Source organism: Octopus bimaculoides, chromosome 12 (genome assembly GCF_046866305.1).
Source record: "Octopus bimaculoides isolate indiv1 chromosome 12, ASM4686630v1, whole genome shotgun sequence".
Classification (NCBI taxonomy): domain Eukaryota; kingdom Metazoa; phylum Mollusca; class Cephalopoda; order Octopoda; family Octopodidae; genus Octopus; species Octopus bimaculoides.
In genome coordinates this window covers 15,604,979-15,627,478 of record NC_142939.1, presented here as the reverse complement: position 1 = coordinate 15,627,478, position 22,500 = coordinate 15,604,979, and the positions used below count along the sequence as shown (strand labels likewise).

The window sequence follows — 22,500 nt, the reverse complement described above, 5'->3', positions numbered from 1 at the left end:
CTACTCGTTTACAGCTGAGTGAACTGAAGCAACATGAAAGGAAGTGTTTTGCTCCAAAAACATAACGTACCACCAGGGCTGGGAATTGAAACCATGATCTTACAATCATGAGTCATCATTATCCTTCAACCAACCTATGGTTGGTCGGAACTCCATTGACAATCCCTTTCCACACGGTCCTGCATTGTTGTGTTCAGATCTCTAATATCCAGCCCTGAGTCCCGAGAGATATAGTATCCGGAAATGTCAGTTTCCTGGAGAAAATACTTCCAGAGGGATGTCATAGGAGCAGGGATGAGATAATCTCTTTCCCTGCTCGATGACAGCGGCCAGCAAATTGTAGCTGTTTCTGCTTTAGCTTCAGGAATATTGGTATCAAATTTCCATAGATTTTTCTGTGTGTCTTTTGAGGGATATTGGTATGAGGTTTCCATAGATTTCATGAGTACAACACTGTGACCACTAGTGAAGGTACTTAACCTAGTGCTTATAGTGAAACACCATTTAATAGCGAGCACCACACATCTGTTGATGGGTGCTACATCACCATTACTAAAACGTATGCACAAGATATGCTGTAAGCCTGCATACATCTTCAAGTACAATAAACGCATGCATCATACACTTGTTGGCGAACACTGGCAAATGCCACTATCTGACTTTGGTAAGCCTAAAATCATTCAATTAATCGCTAGATCAGTGGTTCCCATGTGACCTTTAGATCTTACTAGGACGTGAGTTTTGATGCATAGAATTGGTAATATTACTGCAATTGTGTTTTTTTTTTTTGCTTTTATTCTCTTCGGGATCAGTTAGCTTCTGCTGCTCATACGGTACTTCGGACTCTAGCTTGAATTTCAGCCCCTCAAAAGTAGTATCTGTGTAATAGTCACGACCCCATAAATTTGACATTAAAAAAATGGTCTAAAAAAATTTGACTTCTACACTAGTATGCACGGTATGTATCTATTTATGTATCTGTACATATATATTTCAGAGTCATTTAACATGAACAGAAAGCAGGATAACACAAATATGTATTTAATGAAATCTACATTGACCTTCAGAGGAGAATTACGAATTGTGTGGGAGGGGTGGTAGGAGTGTAATTGTGGTTGGTTTTGAACTATACTTAGTCAGGTAGGTCATGTAATGTGAGAGGAAGACTATTAATATGTCGCCTATGCATGCGTGTGCACAAAAGTGCAGATAGAGATATGCACATATATATATATATATATGTGTGTGTGTGTGTGTGTGTGTATAAATGCGTATGTTTGTGCATGTGAATTATGTATGAGGGTGTGTTGAGTCAACATGATTTATATACATTTATGCATATGCGTTTGTCCATGTGGATTACGCATGAAAATACGCATGTATGCAGGTATATACATATATGTATATATATATATATATATATATATATCTTTTTTTTACCTGTTTCAGTCATTTGACTGTGGCCATGCTGGAGCACTGCCTTTAGTCGAGCAAATCGACCCCAGGACTCATTCTTTGACATGTATGTGTGTGCTTGCATGTGTATGCTTGCATATGTGTGTGTATGTACTTGCATGTGTGTGTGTGTGTCTGCTTGCATGTGTGTACGTGTGTGCATGTGCTTGCATGTGTGTGTGTGTGTGTGTATGTGTGTGCTTAATACAACACAAAAACACACCAAAACAACCAGTTGAACAATATAGTCAAGGATAGCTGTAAATGATGCTCTAGTTGTTGTTGATGTTATTACAGTGTATTATGTGTAAGGTGCAGCATCTTCATCAGATTCTTCTGTTGATGTTGCACTTGACAGACAAGATCAAAACAAAGTCTTTGCAAACACACAACATGGATAGAGTTATGTCATGGTGATGATGACGATGATGATGATGATAGATAGACAGATGTGGTGGTGATGGTGGGGGGGTTGTTTTGTTGGAGGTAGTGATAGTGATGCTGGTTATAATGTTGAGGAGGGGATGGGGGGGATGAGAGGGGAGGGGAGGTAGAGAAGAAGAAGAAGAAGAAGAAGAAGAAAGGAAGAAGAGAAGGGGAGATGAGGAGGGAGGGAAGGGGATGGGAGGAAGAGGCTGGGAAAAACAAGAAGAAGAAGGGGACACAGAAGGGGCGAGAAGAGGAGGGGTGGAGGTAGAAAAGGAGCAGGAAGGGGAGGAAGAAGGGTCGAGAAGAGGAGGGGTGGAGGAAGAAAGGGAAGGGAGTGGGAGGGAGTTAGAAGGGGAGGAGGAAGAGGCGAGAAGGGGAGGAAGGGGTGAGAAGGGAGGAAGAATTGAGGAAGGGGAGGAAAGAAAGGAGGAAGTGGAAGAAGAGAAGAAAGGAGAGGAGGAGGAAGAAGAGAAAGGAGAGGAAGAAGAAGAGAAAGAAGAGGAGGAGGAGATAATAAGGATGTAGACAATGGAAATGCTTAGTAACAGTGCTGCTGGTAGTGCTTAAGGAAAATGGTATTGCCAACAGTGGCAGTGGTGGTAGTGGTGGTGGTGGTGGTGGTGGTAGTGGTGGTGGTGGTGGTGGAGTCAGAGGTTATGGCAGTGATTGTCATAACTGCTTAGATAAATATATATGCTTTGAAACTCTGAAAGCCTCAACAAACTGGTGGTGATGTGTGTCAGTAGAAGTTTGACTTTGTGAGTTTCACATTCGTTCACATTCCTATGTCAGACTTCCCTTTTCTCTCCCACCCACCCACACTCACACCACCCTCTATAAATCTAACTATACAAACAGCTTTACTATATACTTTTATATCAATATAACCACACACACAAACACACACACACACACTCACACACACACACACTCACACATACACACACACACACTGTCGTGTGGTAGATGCAGTGTGGCTGTGTAGTAAGAAACTTGCTTCCCAATCTCATGGTTCCTGGCTCAGTTCCAGTGCATGGCACCATGAGCAAGTGTCTTCTACTATAGCCTAAGACCGATTAAAGCCTTGTGAGTGGATTGGTAGATGGAAGCTCAAAGAAGCCTGTCGTATATCATGTATATATATATATATATATATATATATATATATATATATATATGTATATATTTGTGTGTGTGTGTGTGTGTGTGTGTGTCTGTGCTTGTCCCCCCACCCCACCATTGCTTGACAACCGATGTTGGTGTGTTTACATCTCTGTAACTTAGCAGTTCAGCAAAAGACACCGATAGAATAAGTACTAGGCTTACAAAGAATGAGTCCTGGGGCTGATTTGTTTGACTGAAGGTGGTACTCCAGCATGGCGACAGTCAACTGAACAAGTAAATGAATAAATTAAAGGAATAAATGAATATAGTGCCCCTGGACTGGCTTGTGCGGGTGGCACATAAAAGACACCATTTCGAGCGTGGCCGTTTTCGTGCGGGTGACACGTAAAAGCACCCACTACACTCTCTGAGTGGTTGGCATTAGGAAGGGCATCCAGCTGTAGAAACTCTGCCAAATTAGACTGGAGCCTGGTGTTGCCATCCGGTTTCACCAGTCCTCAGTCAAATCGTCCAACCCATGCTAGCATGGAAAGCGGACGTTAAACGATGATGATGATGATGATATATGTATGTATGTATGTATGTATGTATATACGGATATATGTGTGTGTGTGTGTGTGTTTATATATATATATTTATATATCATTATCATCCTCAACAGGCATATGGTGTAGTGGTTAAGAGTGCAGGCTACTAACCCCAAGATGCCAAGTTCAATTCCAGGCAGTGATCTGAATAATAATAATAGCAACAATATCGAAAAATACCTTAGGAATGAGGACCCAGGTTCGAAATTTCCCCAAGACACCTGATAAAAGCTGGAGGGTATATCAGTCGAAATGTTGTTTTAACAACAAACAAGATGAGAACAAATATCTGTCAAATGTAAATAATGTACTTTATTTAATATTTATTTTCCATGCTGGCATGGGTTGGATGGTTTGATAGGAGCTGCACCAGGTAAGTGGACTTGAGACACACAAATTGTGTTAATTCACTTTTGATAGTGGTGTACTTGCTGGAATTTTCTATATTTCATATGATGTAGTGTGCTCATTTGATCGTTACATCAGTTTTGAAAAGCTAATTTGCATACGGTCAGCATATTACCTAATGTACTAATCATGTCAGGTCAACAGTTTAACTATTTAGTTTCCAGATTATTCTGTCAAATTTAAATTCACATTTATTCAAATTTATTCATATTGCTTTGAATAAACTGTGCTTTATCTCATAGATTTGAGATTTCAATGATGTGACTGTTTATTTTTAGAATGACATCGAAGGGTAGGTGTAAGAAACCAGATCTGGAAAGTTTGAAAATAAAACAGGTAGAATATTTGGGCCAGACACACACACACACACACACATACACATGACTCACAAAGACACAGAAATCCAGATTTGGCAATTCCGTCGCCAATCGAAAGCGAAATCGTGATGGCATCTGTGCCCAGCTTCGCCTTTCTGGCACTTGTACCCGTGGCATGTGTAAGGACTTTCGAGCGAGATCGTTGCCAGTGCCCCTGGACTGGCTCGTGTGCGGGTGGCATGTAAAATACACCATTTTGAGCGTGGCCGTTGCCAGTACCGCCAGACTGGCCTTCGTGCCGGTGGCACGTAAAAGCACCCACTGAACTTTCGGAATGGTTGGCGTTAGGAAGGGCATCCAGCTGTAGAAACTCTGCCAAATCAGATTGGAGCCTGGTGTAGCCATCTGGTTTCACCAGTCCTCAGTGAAATCGTCCAACCCATGCTAGCATGGAAAGCGGACGTTAAATGATGATGATGATGAATGTTGAACACTATCCGTCAGCTACTGATACACTGCCGTGTTCTTTTAAGCACAATATACAAGGGCATGCTGACAAGTTTCTTGCTTTGGGTAAAGGAAAATACAAGAGGATCAGTTAATAATGATTTTATTCAACATATAATCTCCTCTCAGATTCACACAAACATTGCAACAGTCATTCGGTTTTCCTAAGCCCTGTAAAAGAACTTGGAAGGTTGGACCTCCAACCAGGCCTTTCACAATACCCTTAGTTAGGCTCTACATACCTATGCCTGCACACACACACAAACACACACACACAAACACACACATTAATATACATATATTAATGTAAAAGAAACAATTGTCAGCTTTATAAGGTGAGTTCTATAATAAAGATATATATATACATATACATACATACATATATATACATATTTATATATATACATACAGGAGTGGCTGTGTGGAAAGTAGCTTGCTTACCAACCACACAGTTCCGGGTTCAGTCCCACTGCGTGGCACCTTGGGCAAGTGTCTTCTACTATAGCCTCGGAACGACCAAAGCCTTGTGAGTGGATTTGGTAGACAGAAACTGAAAGAAGCCCGTCGTATATATGTGTTTGTGTTTGTCCCCCTAGCATTGCTTGACAACCGATGCTGGTGTGTTTACGTCCCCGTCACTTAGCGGTTCGGCAAAAGAGAACGATAGAATAAGTACTAGGCATCCAAAGAATAAGTCCCGGGGTCGATTTGCTCGGCTAAAGGCGGTGCTCCAGCATGGCCACAGTCAAAAAGACTGAAACAAAAAAAAATACATTTATACATATACATACATATATACATACACATATATATATATACATACATATACATACATATATACATACACATATATATATATACATACATATACATACATATATACATACACATATATATATATACATACATATACATACATATATACATACATATATACATACATACATAGGTATGCGTGCGCGCACACACGCACTCTCTCACACATGTGCGCACTTTTTCTCTCTCTCTCTCTCTCTCTCTAATACACACATTGTATGTCAACAAATATATAAATCTGTCAATATACATTAGACACGGTGACAGATGTTCCTTCGCTATTTCATTCAAGCACAGTAAATATTGAATGGTGCAAAATGTTTATGCATGTCTAATCCATTTTAATCCGATTAAAGCATTAGTAAGTAAGAAAACAGACAGGAAGCTGCTAACATCACGGAAATGGTTCGATATGTAGAAAGGAATAGGTAGAAATTCCCCACAAAGTAGCCAAGGGGACGAGTGGATGGTGATATGAAGTTTGTTTCCCAACTGAATGGTTCCAAGTTCAGTTTCTCTATGTGGTACCTTGGGCAAGTTTTTTTCTACTATTGCCCCAGAACAATCAAAGCCTTGCGAGAGGATTTAGTAGACGGAAACTGAAAGGAAGCTTGTCGTGTGTGTGTGTGTGTATGTGTGTGTGTGTGTGTGTGTGCGTACGTACGTACATAATATTGATGTGACTAAGAATTAAAATTACATCTTTGATGGTTGAATAAGTTATTAAAGGCAGAACTTATGTTCTGACCGTTTTAATATTTTCAATAAATTTTCCTCCACTAAATGGCGGTTCTCCAGCATGGCCACACCCTTAGGGCTGGAACGTATAAAAGAATGAAAGAATAAACGCACAGAGCCCCCACCTCACCCACACCGCTTCAGTTAATGTTTCATTATTTTCAATGAATTGATAAACAATACCAAAAAGTAATACACACACACACACACACACACACACTTTATGTAATTGTTTACATCTTAAAATATATTATTACATCATAAGAAGCCTGTTTATTTCAAGTACTTTAATAACGGGTTGCCGGTGTTTGTTTACGAGAGAAATTACTTCAGTACAAACGCATCTTTCTCTTTCGCGTCATTCTTAAAATGTTCACATTGCGAATAAAACAATTATACACACCTAAACAAACAAGCAAACAAACAAAGACAGGCAGGCAGGCGGACAGATAAATATGACTTATTACAGGCGTTGGCATACTTCAACTCCAGTATTGCTTTTATGTATCAATTATTTCTTTTTATTTTGTTTTTTTTTCCAATTCGCTGTTGTACTATTTGTTTACCAACGAAAAACATTTTGTTTCTGATATTCTGCGATTAGTCAGTCTAAGAAGATATGTTGGATCTTTCTGATTTGACGGGCACCACTTGTTTTCTTAACGAAACACTTTCAAACTTGGGATACTGGTAGAATGTGTCATATAAAACAACTTTTTCTCTTAGCCTTCTTAACAAAAAATTGTACCAAAAACACTACATAAAACATAAATGAAAAGTGTTGCCCGTCAAATCAGAAAGATCCGATATTTTGTGTGTGTGTGTTCATATACTCTTTTAACTCTTACTTGTTTCAGCTATTTAACTGTGGCCATGCTGGAGCACCGCCTCTAGTCGAGAAAATCGACCCCAGGACTTATTCTTTGTAAGCCTAGTACTTATTTTATCGGTCTCTTTTTGCCGAACCGCTAAGTTACGGGGACGTAAACACACCGGCATCGGTTTTCAAGGGATGTTGGGGGACACAGACACAGGATCCTTCTGAATTGACGGGCACCACTTTTCATTTATGTTTTATGTAGTGTTTTTTGGTACCGAAACACTTTAAAACTTCGTATACTTGTATATTTTGTGTTATAGAACAGATAAAAAATTTTGTATTCGAAGTTATTTCATGTAAAAAATTGTCGTATTTCGGTAATTTCAACTAATCACTGACGTCTATTGAGGTGAAAACAATTACTGCTATGAAATATAAACAACATATTCTAGCGGTGTAAAGGGATCTTTTCCCTTGAATAAAATTAGTGCCGTTGTTTGTCAACAACTATCGGCGGTACTCTTATTTATAACATCGTTCGTGCGTTTGTATTGGTTTTAGCGTTAGGGTTTTAGAGTTAGGGTTATGATTATTTCTGCCATAACCTACCTCTAAAACCCTGTAAGTCATAACCCTAACCCTAAAACCCGAACCCTAACCCTAAAACCCTTACTAGGGAATAACGATATAATTAACAGGGAATAACGATCTTGACACCGGCAAAAATTATTGTTTACAAAAACAGCAGTAACTGTATTCAGCTGAAGGGTTATTAATGTAAGACTTCCAACAGCAACCTGATCTTACACTTCTGTTGTAGTCTTGGAAGACAATAATGAATAGAAGGTAAAACGATAACTGAACCCTAGAGCACTAAATGTTGCCAACTTTCAAATTACTGAACGCACTCCTGTACATGGCTAAAGTGGCTCTCACCAGCCATTCATCTACACCTAGGTTCTATAGTGGCCACCAGATAAGAGGGCGAGAAATTGTCAAAAAGGCTTTCTCCAAGTTGAGTGGTTTACTTCCGAAGTAAACACTTTCCCTGGCGTTGCTGGTGGAAGCAGTGTTAATGCTTATTCCTTCATATTTCTTTGTTCTTTTCCTCTATCCTCTTTCGTTTCCCCCTTTGCTCTCCCGCTCTTTCTCTTGCTTGCCATTCACTCTAGTCTATCCTCATAAACACAACTACATCGTTTTCAATTTTCAATGGCAAAAACACTTGGAATGTCCAAGGGTTTCCCTAATAATTTATTTATCCATTTTTTTACCATCAACGTTTTTTTTTTTTTTTCGATGGAGTGTTTTTCCCCGCTTTTTTCATCTGCATCTCTTCTTCCTTCTTTAGCTTCTTGTATACGGTTTCTCGGTGCCTGTTGCAGCACTAAACTTGAAATGGTAAAGCCAGAAGGTATTACTGACCTTATGATGTAGATTGGCTTCAGTCGACATTTTGTGACAACTGGAAGCCACCTGCATTAGTGTTCGTAAGCTTTGTCTAACATGAGTATGCTCCACAATAAGCTTGCTTCACCAAGAACTGCCTGGCCAATAGCTTTATAGGTTCCTGTTTCCAAGTACTACCAGCGCATGAGCATAACTTGACAGTCTTCTTTTGCAAACATCTGTTTCCATCTTCCGCCGTTCTTTCTCCTTAGGTTTTGGTTCCTCACAATCTGTTTGCTATACATTCATTGTCTCCTTCGTCCAAGTTCAAAACTGTCTCCAATTCCGGAGCGAATTTAACCCTTTTGTGAGGTTTGAATCTGCAACTGACACATCTACATCTTCTTGGAACTATATTTCCTTTGTGTGACGTAAGTTCAGAAGCGATTCCATTTGATTCAGCATTCGTGTAGTTTGGATCAACAGCAACAGAATTCCTTTTCTTAGAACATAACAGAAAAATCTTCCTGAAACGTCGAGTCACACGCTCTCCTAAACTGACCCTGACTTTTGACGATGACGAAGATGATGGCGTCATCGTCTCTAAAGAAACTGAATCCAACGATGGAGATTTCTTTGGAGCCCTAATCATAGCCATATCTGTCTGTACGTTCAATTCAAATCAGAAGAATATGTAGATTACTTTTGCTGTTTGGGTCTCAGCTTTCTGTTGAAATATACTATCTGGCTTTCAACAAGCTTTGAATATAATGAATTTAGTAAAATAACTTAAAAGTTAAATGCTGGTTTCAGAATACAGAGATGAAATTTTGCTGGAGCGTTTTTCCTTTTTATAAAGGAAGATTAAGCAAAAAATCAAAAAGATCCAGAGCTGGATTCGAATTAGTTTATCTCAAAAAGACGTAATACTATTGTGATGTCATCACCTCCTCACATCATCTCTAATTCCTTACAGATGCGTACGTGTGTGTTGGCACTCCGTCGCTTACGACGTCGAGGGTTCCAGTTGATCCGATCAACGGAACAGCCTGCTCGTGAAGTTAACGTGCAAGCGGCTGAGTACTCCACAGACACGTGTACTCTTATCGTAGTTCTCGGGGATATTCAGCGTGACACAGTGTGACAAGGCTGACCCTTTGAATTACAGGCACAACAGAAACAGGAAGTAAGAGTGAGAGAAAGTTCTGGTGGAAGAGTACAGCAGGGTTCGCCACCACCCCCTGCCGGAGACTCGTGGAGCTTTAGGTGTTCTCGCTCAATAAACACTCACAACGCCCGGTCTGGGAATCGAAACCGCGAGTTCGCTGCCCTAACCTCTGGGCCATTGCGCCTCCACACAGATGCGTACATATGTATGCATACACACACACACACATACATATGCATATATGCGCGCTTACGCGTGCGTGCGTGTGTGCATGTGTGTGTGTGTGTGTGTGTGTGTGTGTGTGCATGCCTGTCTGTTTGTATTCATGTATTACGGATAACAATTATAGCGTGGGAGACATGAACTTGCTGTTCAGAAATACACAGTCTGTTAGATTCACTTAAACATTTATTATTCGGTATCAACATTTTCGTCGTATGAACTGCGACCTGGACAAGAACAAAGTTCAGTGAAATTGGTGCGACAAAAATGTCGATGCTAACTAATAAATATTTAAGTCAAACTAACAGTTTTTGTGTGTGTTTTTGGATGGTACATATGTGTCTTCCACGCTGTAATTGTTTCAGTTTCAACACTTAGTCTCAGATCAAATCAATTGCCTGACAAGTATAACTTCAAAATACAGACAGACAGATACATACATACATAAAGAACATACGTAAGTGTGTATGTGTCTGTGAGTGGAAAGCGCGTGGCCTATTGGTTAAGGTATTGTACTCACGATCGCTAGATTTTCATGGGTTCAATTCCGGGACGGGGCAGCGCGTTGTGTTCTTGAGCAAAACACTTCATTTCACGTTGTCCGTGTCTTCTCAGCTGTAAATAGGCTGACCCTGTGACGGAATGACCTTCCGATCAGGGATAATATTGGACTGCTCACCTAACTAGCAACGAGGTGGCGTCATTCGAAAGCTAAAACGATGCGAAGTGCACTGTGATCAGCGATGTGTAACAACATCCGATAGTCAGATCGACACCATGATGTGTGTGCGCACGCATGCACGAGCTCCACCACAAGCCACCCGATTGTGTTTCTTCACAATTTTTTGAAAAATGGATAATTTATTAATGGAATTTTCTACAAATACGTTTCAGGGGGAGTAGACTCCGATCATATTGGAATTTTTAGTGAAAAACATTTTGGGAAGGAGTGGTAAGAGGAGTTTCGGATAATTCACACGCATCAACTATCTTTCTTCAGAACTTTCAGAAAACGGGTGTTTTTTTAATGAAGTTTTCTCCTACAGATTATTTTTCAGGCAGTGGCGACTCGTATATAGGCACTACGTAACTGCAGCACCCCCTATTTCCACTCAATATTATCGATAACATTCAATATAATGAGTCCTTTTTTCTTTAATTCTTTCTTTATACTTGTACATTATATAATCCTTAAGCTTAATGTCAGAAGCCATCCCCTAGTTTATGAAAAAAATACATAAATCCTTGTATAGAACTGGGCGCTTCACAGTTCCATCGATGCAGTGTTTGGCTGTTGTGAACATGCTCACGTATCTGAGATAGGAAGCTTCACGCTAGGGAGAGACAGTACTGTCGTTCACGCAGTGCCGGTGAAAGGTAGTGTTTCTTTTTGACTCTGCATGTGTTGTGCTGAAACACGTACTTATATTCTTGAATGTGATTAAAGTGCATATGTATGTATGTATGTATGTATTTTTCTCTGCGTGTCTCAGTTTGTCTCTGCCATCATCGCTTGACAAACGGTACAGGCGTTGTTTACGTCCCTGTAACTTAGCAGTTCGGCAAAAGAGACCGATAGAATTAGTACTAGATTTAAGAAAATAAGTCCTGGAGTCGATTTGTTCGACTAAAACCCTTCGTGGCGGTGCTCTAGCTTGGCCGCAGTCAAATGACTGAAACAGGTAAAAGAATAAAACAATATGGGTGAGGGGTAGACTTTTGAAATAGCTGCCCCACTTAAGCAAGATTTTCTCCGTTTTATTTTTGGGTTTTTGTCGGCATTTGGGGCTTTACTCCAATTGTGTTTGTATCCTGCCCTTCGAAACAATGACAAAAAGCCTTTTATAAGGAAAACCTTTTTAATGTCTTTCTAAACGTATGACCTACAACAGTGACCACTTTCTTTATCATTATATCATTGTATTCCAGACATTCTGAAACACTAGCAATTTGCATCCTTTAAAATTCTTAATACCCCGTCTCCCCCTTCATCTTATCTTTCATTAGGGCAGGGATTTTATTTTCGTTGTTTTTCGTCTGTTTGCTTTTTTTTTTTTTTTTCTTCGTACATTAGCTATTCTGCAAAACAAACATTTTTTCTGTGACATAAAACGAAAAATTAAAAGAAAAATAAGAATTTATTAACACCTGATTTTACCACTGATAGCGTAGACATAATTCCTATCAAATAGAATTTTAGACACCATTACTTTATCGCCCACACGAGACAAAGATAAATAAAAATACACTGTTTTAAGTAAACAATACTTTGTGACCAACTGTTGCTATGGCAAAAAGAGAGAGCGAGAGAGAGAGAGAGAGAGAGGAAAACATGAGACAGCTTTGGTCTCATTGTAATTTTCTTCAATTGAAAATAAAATATTCTTTTTTACGTCATAAGAGTTTAGAAACTACGGGAGACGTGAAATAGTATGTTTTTAACGGTGGAACTTGAAACAGATAAAGCTATAAATGATAGCGTGTAAATATTGATTTCAAATTTTGGCACTAGGCCAGCAATTTTAGGTGAGGGAAAAATCGATTACATTGACCCTAGTGTTTAACTGGTACTTGCGTGCTAACTATTCTACCAGCTCACCACTTTATATCATATAAATATTGGTGAAAAAAACTTTGGATAAAAAATGTTGGAGGTTACCTGTGGGACGCAAACCCACATCTTCTATTGAGAGACAAGCACCCTTCGACTTTTTCTATTCCGAGGGTTTTTTTAGCCAATATTTACATGCTATTATTTAAAGCCTTGAAGATAAGGCAGCGAGCTGGCAGAATCATTAGCACGCCGGATAAAACGCTCAGCGGAATTTCGTCCGTCATTATGTTCTGAATTCAAATTCTGCCGAGGTGGTCTTTCTCTTTCATCCTTCCGAGATCGATGAAATACAAATGGGTTGAACACTGGGGTCGATGTAATCGACCAGTTCCCTTCGCTAAATCTGTAGCAAGATTAGAGAAGGTCTAGGCAGAGAAGTAAAAGCTGGAATGAAGAGGCCTCAAAGTTACTTCAACAAAGTTTAAAGTATTAGTAAGGAAACAAACAGGACCCCAATACCATCAGGAAAATGTCCTTCTTCAATATCTAGAAAAGGAGCATGGGAGAATTCCATAGAGTGTATACTGTATAAACTATCAGATCACAAGATGTACAGTGGAATCACAGGCAAGATGATAGTGAAAGCAGATTTTTATATGTGCTAAATGTGGATTTGCACTAAATACTAAGAGTGCATGCGAACTAGATTATCTCAAATGTCTGGGAGGATCCCTAAAAGTAGCATCCGTTATCTAGATGACCTAATTAGCAATAGAATAGGATGTTCTTAAACTATATAGTAGCTAGAGTAACAACAAGGAGTCAGTTTAGGGAGCTATTACTTTCCTTGGTAGTAAACGGCCTCTCTCAGAATGAAAGGTAGATTGTATGATGTCTATGTACAAACAGAAATGCTGTGAATTTTGGGTTGTAAATGCAGAGGATATGCAGAAACTTGTTTAATATATGCAATGTCATGACAAAGTGTGCATATATGACAAAGTACAGACTTAGAGAAAAATTGGACAATAAGAAGCATCAGATGTGGTCTGCAAGAGAGAAGACTGCACTGGTATGGTCATGTCATGTGGATCTATGAGGAAAGCTGTATAAAGAAGCACTGGTTGCTAAACATGAAAGGAACATGTGGAAGAGGTAAACCTAGGAAGAGGTGGGACAAAGTGGTGAAGACTGACCTCAAGATGTTGAGCCTCTGGGAGGAGATGACACAGAGGGACCAAGGTGAATGGTGTTACATTGTGCTTGAGAAGACCTGCCCATCTCAGCATATGAAGCTCTGTTAAGCCTTCCCCCACAACTTATCTATTTTCTCCACTTTTCCCCCAACACAGAACTGGTATCCTTTGCATCCAGCTCATTCACTATTTTGAATCATCTGTCACAGAGTTTTCACTCTGGGCACTTCCTATTCTGTCTCATATTCACTTTGTACTTGGACCTTGTATCTCTCTCTTATGCATGTGTGTGTGTGTGTGTGTGTGTGTGTGTGTGTGTGTGTGTGTGTGTGTGTGCATACATCAGAACTTTTAAGTCTATATTTGGTATATAGCCACTTGCTTTATCTGTACACTATCCATCAACACCTTTTATGACTCTTCTCCTTCTCTCTTTATCAGCACACACACATACTGTCCCTTCCTTCTCCAAGCCCTCATGATGACTAAATTTTTCATCCAGAAAAAATCTTTAATGACCCTCAAGCATTTTTATTTTTATATTCCTCCCTGCTCCCCACCCACCCCCACCCTGATGGTCATCTTCCTTCTGCCCCCCTCCCCGCTAAATAAGCACAGGTACTATATATACTCCTTCACTTCAGCTTTATTACTGTTCTCATTTTCGTGTCCATTGTCTTAAATCTTTTGTTGTCACACATCCAGTGACCTCTTCAGAGACTCTCTCTCCCTCCCACAGGATGCATGACAAAAGATTGAAGAAAATGGAACAATGCTAAAGCTGTCCACAAAAAGAAAAACAAATGATCATCCCCAAAAGTATAACAATATCTGTTCCAGCACATGATATCACATCAGGAATCTAGCAAAACAAATACATAAGCATGACTTTTATTTTTATTTTCTTCTTCTTTCTCTATACTTTCCTCCCTCTTTTCTTTCTTTCATCATCTCTGATCTTGCATCAGTTATTCTACCTATATCTCCAAGAACATACATATATTTATATATTATTTATATATATAAAGCACCTTTTGAGTGCTGGGCCTTACAGACACAATGACAAATGATTGAGACCTTTGGCAATAAGCTGTGCTTGAGAAGACCCATCAACCCAAGTGAGGTCATAGTTGTGGCAGATGCTAGTGTCACGAAACTGGCACACCCATGCCGGGGGGGGGGGGGTCATGTAATGAAAGGGTTAAGAATATGACTGTCTATAGAGTGCTCAACCTCATGCAAGTTAATTTCACAAGCAGGATGTTCCATCAATCAGATCCATTGGAACCCTTGTTATAACAACAGAGTACAAGTTATTATTTTTATTATTATCTCTAGGACAAAGGCGGCAAGCTGGTAGAATCGTTAGCATGCTGGACAAAAAATGCTTAGCAGTATTTCGTCTGCCGCTACGTTCTGAGTTCAAATTCCGCCAGGGTCAACTTTGCCTTTCATCCTTTCAGGGTCAATTAATTAAGTACCAGTTGAGTACTGGGATTGATGTAATTGACTGTCCCCCCTCTCCAAATTTCCGGCCTTGTGCCTAAAGTAGAAAGGACTATTATTATCTCTAGGGCAATGGTAGCAAGCTGGCAGAAACGTTAGCATGCCAGGCAAAACGCTTAGCAGTATTTCACCTGCCGCTACATTTTGAGTTCAAATTCCGCCAGGGTTGACTATGCCTTTCATCCTTTCAGGGTCGATAAACTAAGTACCAGTTGTGCACTGAGGTCAATGTGATCAACTGTGCCCCTCCCCACAAAATCCAAGCCTTGTACCTATATTAAAAAGGCTAATTTATTTGCACCCCATGGAAACAGTGTATCCTCATCACAGAAATAGAAATATACTGCATGCCATGAGCTAAATAATTTACATAACCTGTTCTACATATTCATCGTTGAACCATCTAACACATGCCAGCATGCAGAAAAGAAGTAAGTCATGCCAACAAAACTTGATTTACTGTGGAGAGACAGGAAATGTTAAAGATGCCTAAGTTTCTTAAAAGTCTATATTACTTTATAGCATTTGCAAATTTTGACCTTCATTAATTGTGTGTAATATGATACTATATTGCTGTTTTGTACTTTCATTTCATTTTTACACGGTAGACGTCAGCATATGATGATTATGATGATGGTAGTGGTGATGGTGGTGGTGGTGGTGGCAGTATTTGAAGTTTTGTTTTTTTCTTTTTTTTTTACATGCCAAACAGAATGAAAAGGAGAAAGAAAGGTGATACAAATACTAACGGTGTGTGGAATGAAGATATCTTGACGTATTATCTAACCATGCCTGGCTCTCCGTCAGTTATGGAGACAACGGTTCCAGTTGATTCGATTAACAGAACAGCCAGTTCGTGAAATTAAAGTGCAAGTGGCTGAGTACGTCACAGACACGTAGTACCCTTAACATAGTTCGTAGGGAGATTCAGCAGACACAAAATAAGACAAGGCTGGTCCTTTGAATTACAAGTACAACTCATTTTTTGCCAGTGGCATATAAAATACACCATTTGAGTGTGGCTGTTGCCAGTACTGCCTGACTGGCCTTCGTGCCGGTGACACGTAAAAGCACCCACTACAATCTCAGAGTGGTTGGCGTTAAGAAGGGCATCCAGCTGTAGAAACTCTGCCAAATCAGATTGGAGCCTGGTGTTGCCATCCGGTTTCACCAGTCCTCAGTCAAATCGTCCAACCCATGCTAGCATGGAAAGCGGACGTTAAACGATGATGATGATGATGAGTGAACAGGAGAACATGAAATAAAGTATCTTGCTTAAGGCACAATGCATCACTGGGAATCAAACACATGAGATCACGACCATGAGCAAAATACCTCAACCACTAAGCTACATTCCTTCACCATTAATTGTGAACCAACAAAGAAACTTCTACATCAGGGGGTCAAGGAACTCCTTTACGGCAAGTGAAATTTCAACAACATTTAGAAATTCAAGACTTTCCTCCAAGCAAAATTTCAGTAAACTGATACGTGAATATTAACTGAAGGAAGAACTCAATATATGCGTAGAGTCAAATGTTACTGGTAACTTTATTGACAGTGATTAAAAGTTTCAAGTTTTGACAATCTGTCATCATCAGAAATGTTATAACTTAATATGATCATCATCATCATCTAACGTCCACCTTCTGTGTTGGCATGGGTGTGGGTCAAGAGTTTGATAGGAGTCGGCCAGGCAGAAGCCTGCACCAGACTTCTGTGTCTGTTTTGACAGGATTTTTACAGCTTGATGCCTTTCCTAGATGGCTGTTGTAAAGTGGGTTCCTCCCACTGGTGTGATATGTGACTGCCGTTGTACTGCAGTTGCTGTTTTATGCTAGTAGCCACAATAGTTGCTAGTCATCAGATACCATTGTACCTCTTCATATCGGAATAGTAATACACTAACTTACAGAGTGGTTGGTGTTAGGAAGGGAATCCAGCGTAATGATCATGCCAAAACCAACAGAGAAGCATGATGCAGGCTCCTGCTCAGCCAGCTCCGAACATTAAATGATGATGATGATTTTTAATTAAATCATACATTAAGTTGTAGCTTTGAGATTTGATGTGAATGTTTATGGTTTTGAATGACATTGTAGAGTATGTATGAGAGGCCAAATACAGCTAGTCTGAGCATAAAACAAATAAAACATTTGGGGCCAGATATGGCCGGTTTAAATTATAAAAAGGGTTAAATATCCTCGAAACCATGTCAAAGATAAGAATAAAATAGTTTCTCAAATTATGAAAAATGTACCCCCAGTGGTGCATCGGACGGTTGTGTGAAGTTTGCAATAAACATGTGGTACATGTGGCGGCTAATGTGTTAATGTAGTAAAAACATTTTTCTTGAAAATGCACAGCTGAAGATGGGATCATCATCATCATCATCGTATAACGTCCACTTTCCATGCTAGCATGGGTTGGACGATTTGACTGAGCACTGGCAAGCCAGAAGGCTGCGCCAGGCTCCAATCTGATCTGGCAGAGTTTCTACAGCTGGATGCCCTTCCTAACGCCAACCACTCCGAGAGTGTAGTGGGTGCTTTTACGAGCCACCGGCACGAGGGACAGTCACACGGTACTGGCAATATTTGTGTGCCTTTTATGCCATCAAATACAGCAGTATTAGTATAACATGTTTTTGAGAATGTAAGAATTCAGTTATGTGATCATAATGAAAGAGAAAACAGAAGTAAATATATTGAGTTAGCCCCCCCCCCCCGTATCAATAGCTTCAATGAAAAATTGCAAAAATCATATAAAAACTGCTGCTGTTTTTAAATCTCCTTTCCAAATTATATAGACTCATAGGACCAGTTTTCTGGTTTCTGTGGTGTATATCTTCCTCCTGGATGAGATGCCAGCCCAAAACAGGATTACTCACTTTTACAAGCTGAGTGAACTGGAGCTATGTGAAAAGAACATAACACATCACTCAGTCCGGAAATTGAAACCACAATCTTTACGATCACAAGTGCAACACCCTTAACCATTAAACGATGTGCCTCTGCTGTTTTTAAAGGGCTGTCATCAACTAGTTAGAATGATTTAATTCTGTCAATTAATATTGGGGTTTTTTTTTTTTTGTATCAAATTAAAAAGCAAATGACAAAAAGAATCCATGTAACTGCTTTAATGGATGAAATCTCTAATTAAAGTAGTTTGTCACAACTGTCATCAGTTGTGCCTCATATTGACTGAAATGTGAACAAATATGTAAAACGTTTTATGGATACTGAATTGATTTTAGATTTTATTATTATTACTATTATTATTTTCTACTCTAGGCACAAGGCCCGAAATTTTGGGGGGGGCAGGGAGCCAGTCGATTAGATCGACCCCAGTACGCAACTGGTACTTAATTTATCGACCCCGAAAGGATGAAAGGCAAAGTCGACCTCGCCGGAACTTGAACTCAAAACGTAAAGACAAGACGCTAAGCATTTCGCCCGGCGTGCTAACGTTTCTGCCAGCTCACCGCCTTACTATTATGGGATTCCATAAAAAAAAAAAAAAAAATAAGGGGGGGAAAGGTTCAGATTACATATAGTCCATCTGGACCAATGCAAGATTTGGATTGTCCGCGTTTAGCTGTTATTTCTAGCATATCAAGTGTGGGGTGGGGGTGTAGGGAAGGGGGGGTCCAAAATGTTTTTTAGGGGGAATCGCATGACCGTGACATATAGAACACATTATCGAAAACGAAAATCGCCAAAATTAAAAAATAAAAAAAGTTACAGCCATTTTCCCTCAGTGTCTAATTCCAATGTCCACCAAAATAATCATAATCTACACCATCGAAAATGAATATCATTTAAAGAAAAGCAGAAACTTTTTCAGTGTTATGAAAAAAAAAAAGTTTACAAGATGGGGCCTTAAACTGCAGTTATGCTCTGTAAATTAGCGATCGATGAAAAATAACTTAAATGGAGTTGATATGACCGGACTAAACCCTTGAAGATGGTACCCCAGTATGATCGCAAACTAGTAATTGGGGGATCAGTAAAAGAATCTCAAATATTTAATTACTACTGCATTATTTTGTAGGCGTTGTATGAATCAAAACCCTCCGAAATATGAAAAAATAATATCAAAAACATCAGAACAACGACGAAGTTAATAAAATACAATACTCACCATGTAGAAGGGACTACCAACAGCGGCTCCAATACAGCCAGCTAGGGCACCGGCTACAACACTTTGAGGGAAACTAACCCTGCCATCCTTGCCTCTAGTAAAACCCATATTGTCGAAAATCTGAAAGGATCCCAGTCTCACACCGTTCATGAAAAACTGGTACCAGAGTGCAGGGACTAAACCGTTTTGCAATGCAAGAATACCGTCGTTTCTAGCAATGGTGAAAAAAGCGTGAAACACGTGACGATAATGAACAGTGTACAGGCCCTTCGCTTTTAGTTCCCCTTGCAGTTGCATGCGGGTTTTGACTACCTCGAGGGGATTAGTAAAAATCCCTGCACCTGACGAGGATAAACCTCCGAGGATGAATTCGATCTTGTTCGATCGTGGCCGTTGTCTTTTACTCTCCATTCTGTCAACATGTGGCCCCTACAGAAAGGATAAACACACTGAAATAAAAAAGGGAGGAAGGAAAAAAAAAGGAAAAAAAATACTACTGTGACAACACCAAAACGTAGTAGCAGTAGTAGTAGTAGTAGCAGCAGCAGCAGCAGTAGTAGTAGTAGCAAGTGGTGATGGTGGTCGTCGTGGTGGCAGCGCGGCGATAGGTGGGACACTTGGTATTACTGATAGTAGTAGTAGTAGTAGTAATAGTAGTAGTAGTAGTTGTAGTAGTAAGCAAACATTTAATAACTATCACCTCAAACTTATTTCTAGTTTCGGTCTTTATTTCTTTCAACAACAATCATTCATGAAATTAAGACTGTCGAAGGAAAATGAATAAATAACATGGAAGTTCTTTTTATATAACCATTATGATTTATCGTTTAATTATGTAAGGGTTTCAAGCTACGTATCAACGTTTTATTTTGTTCTAAACAACTTAATGAGTTGAAGCGAAGTTGTGTGACTAGAAATAAATTTTCAAATGTGTTTTTTGATGTGCTCCGTCATAAGCAAGTTAATCTTGTTATATAACTAAACCACTAAATCAAATGTAGAACAGGCGAGACTGAGACATTTACTGTTTTGAAAAACATAAGTATTAATAAAAATAAAAAATTAAAAAATTTTATCCGATCGGCTAACACCCAGGAAACGTAGCGGGACAAATGAAATACGATATTTAGCGGCTCAGGAGATTTTTGTTTCGTGGAGAAGTTTATCTTTTTACTTGCGAATTGTGACAGTACTTATGACCTGTACAGGATTTCTATGATTGGAGGGAGAAAAACAAGACGGTAGCCTCAATCCGAAAAGCCCCGCATGGCACACAAGACTCCGTTTCAGATACCCAAGCAAACTTGGTATGGTTTTAAACTGGGTTAGCTTACTACTAAATAAAATTTACCTAAGCAAAGGGGACGCGAATCGAACCCACGCTTCCGAAGTCAGAGGTATTTCAGTCCACCGACTTAGAACACTTTAAAACAACAAGAAAAAAGGGTGTGGGGTGAAAATCAACGCCAGCTGAAACTAATTATGATATTATAACCCTAGCATGGTTAATGCAAATTATTTTTAATCTTCAGCTGTTTTTTTTTTTATGAAGAACGGAGTTTACTCTCCCTATATTATTGCTTATAACACTCTACCTCTCTCTCTCTCTCTCTCTCTCCTATATATAACAGGTGAGCGTGTACCCATATCTGTGTACATATATATATATATACAAATGTGAGTGTGTGTGCGTACATAATATGTATATATATATATATATATATATATATATATATATATATATATATATATATATATATATATATATATATATATAGAACTGAGGATAGGTGTGTCTGTCAGTCTGTCTATCTGTCAGGCTGTGTGTGAATCACTAAAACTCGAGACCTACCCAACCGATTTCATTCAAATTTTACACATGCATTACTTAGTGTCATGGGCCAAAAGAAGTTTTTTTCGACTTCTTGCCTAATGCGGGCCCGGTGCAATCTCTTAGACTGGTTCTGTATTACGTGTCAAAAGTGAAACAATAACATCTATATTGTAATGTGATATAATATTGTTTTACTTTTATTCTTTCACTTTTAATTCTAATGTGATAACACATTTTATTTTACACATCAGATCATCTTATTTTAGACATTTACCGTTCAATTACCAGTTACTGATTATCGTAGCAGTTGCAACGCTGCAAGTATTTACAGTTACATATTAACCCTTAATGCTCGAAATGAGGAGTAGATAGACAGCCGACAACTGATGAAGGGTTCTTTCTCTCTGTTTACTTGTCTTGTTCTCCATTTTTTCTCGTTGTTTATGTATATAACCCGTTTGTTTACGTATTTCATGTTGTTTGAACCGTTGGTGATGCCCTGTACCCTCATATATGCATGTACATATATATATATATATATATATATATATATATATATATATATAGCAATTACTGGGGTTGATCTAATCGACTGCCCCCCCCCTCCCACCAAATTTCAGGCCTTGTGCCTCTAGTAGAAAGGAAGGTTTATGCGTAGCACGGCAATCTACGTTTCCGATTAACCTAGGAACAGAAAATCAAATTGAAGGCTGGTTATTGTGGAGGTTGATTCTTATTTAAAGGTTGATTCTTTGGAACGAATCATATGTGATTGTTTAAAAAAGGCTAGAACGACAATTCTAAAACGTATTTGAAACAACGGACAAGAGTCGAAATATCATCATGGATGGGTAAATAAGCATCCTTAAAGTGAAACAGCGCGTTGGTAGGTAAACCAACGTATTAACAAATAGAAGAGAGGAAAGAGAACATCACCTTTCAAGTAATTCAGAATAGGTAAAGGTAAGCTTGCCAAAGTTTAATGCAGCTTAGATATAGAGATTAAGATTGTTTGGTGTTAGATATTCATCGCGTAGTGTTCCTATTCAATTTAATCACAGTCGCAGGTGGACAGTCGAAATAATTAAAGACAAAATCCTTTCAGTTTTATAATATTCTCTAATCAAACTTAAATAATACACAATACACATATAAAAAATACAGAAAGTAATAATAAAGAATTACAATATATAGATAAATAACCATTTTTTATAAGTCCAATAACGGAAGAAAGCGCCGAAAAATGTAACTAAGATGGAAACACACACACACACACACACACACAC

The 22,500-nt window shown here is 39.1% G+C and overlaps 2 protein-coding genes across 2 annotated transcripts in view; one reads left to right on the top strand and one right to left on the bottom strand.

Annotated features, from left to right (window-relative positions):
* Positions 1 to 20,791, bottom strand: part of LOC106871212 (solute carrier family 25 member 35) — a 28,749-nt gene extending 7,958 nt beyond the window's left edge. The window contains exon 1 of the mRNA XM_014917560.3: positions 19,381 to 20,791. Within this exon, the coding sequence (XP_014773046.1) occupies positions 19,381 to 19,791 (411 nt within the window). The 5' untranslated portion in view covers positions 19,792 to 20,791. The remainder of the gene's footprint in view (positions 1 to 19,380) is intronic.
* The window catches only part of LOC106871211 (uncharacterized), a 166,859-nt gene that overhangs the window by 1,382 nt on the left and 142,977 nt on the right, over positions 1 to 22,500 (top strand). The gene's annotated exons all lie outside the window — the stretch shown is intronic.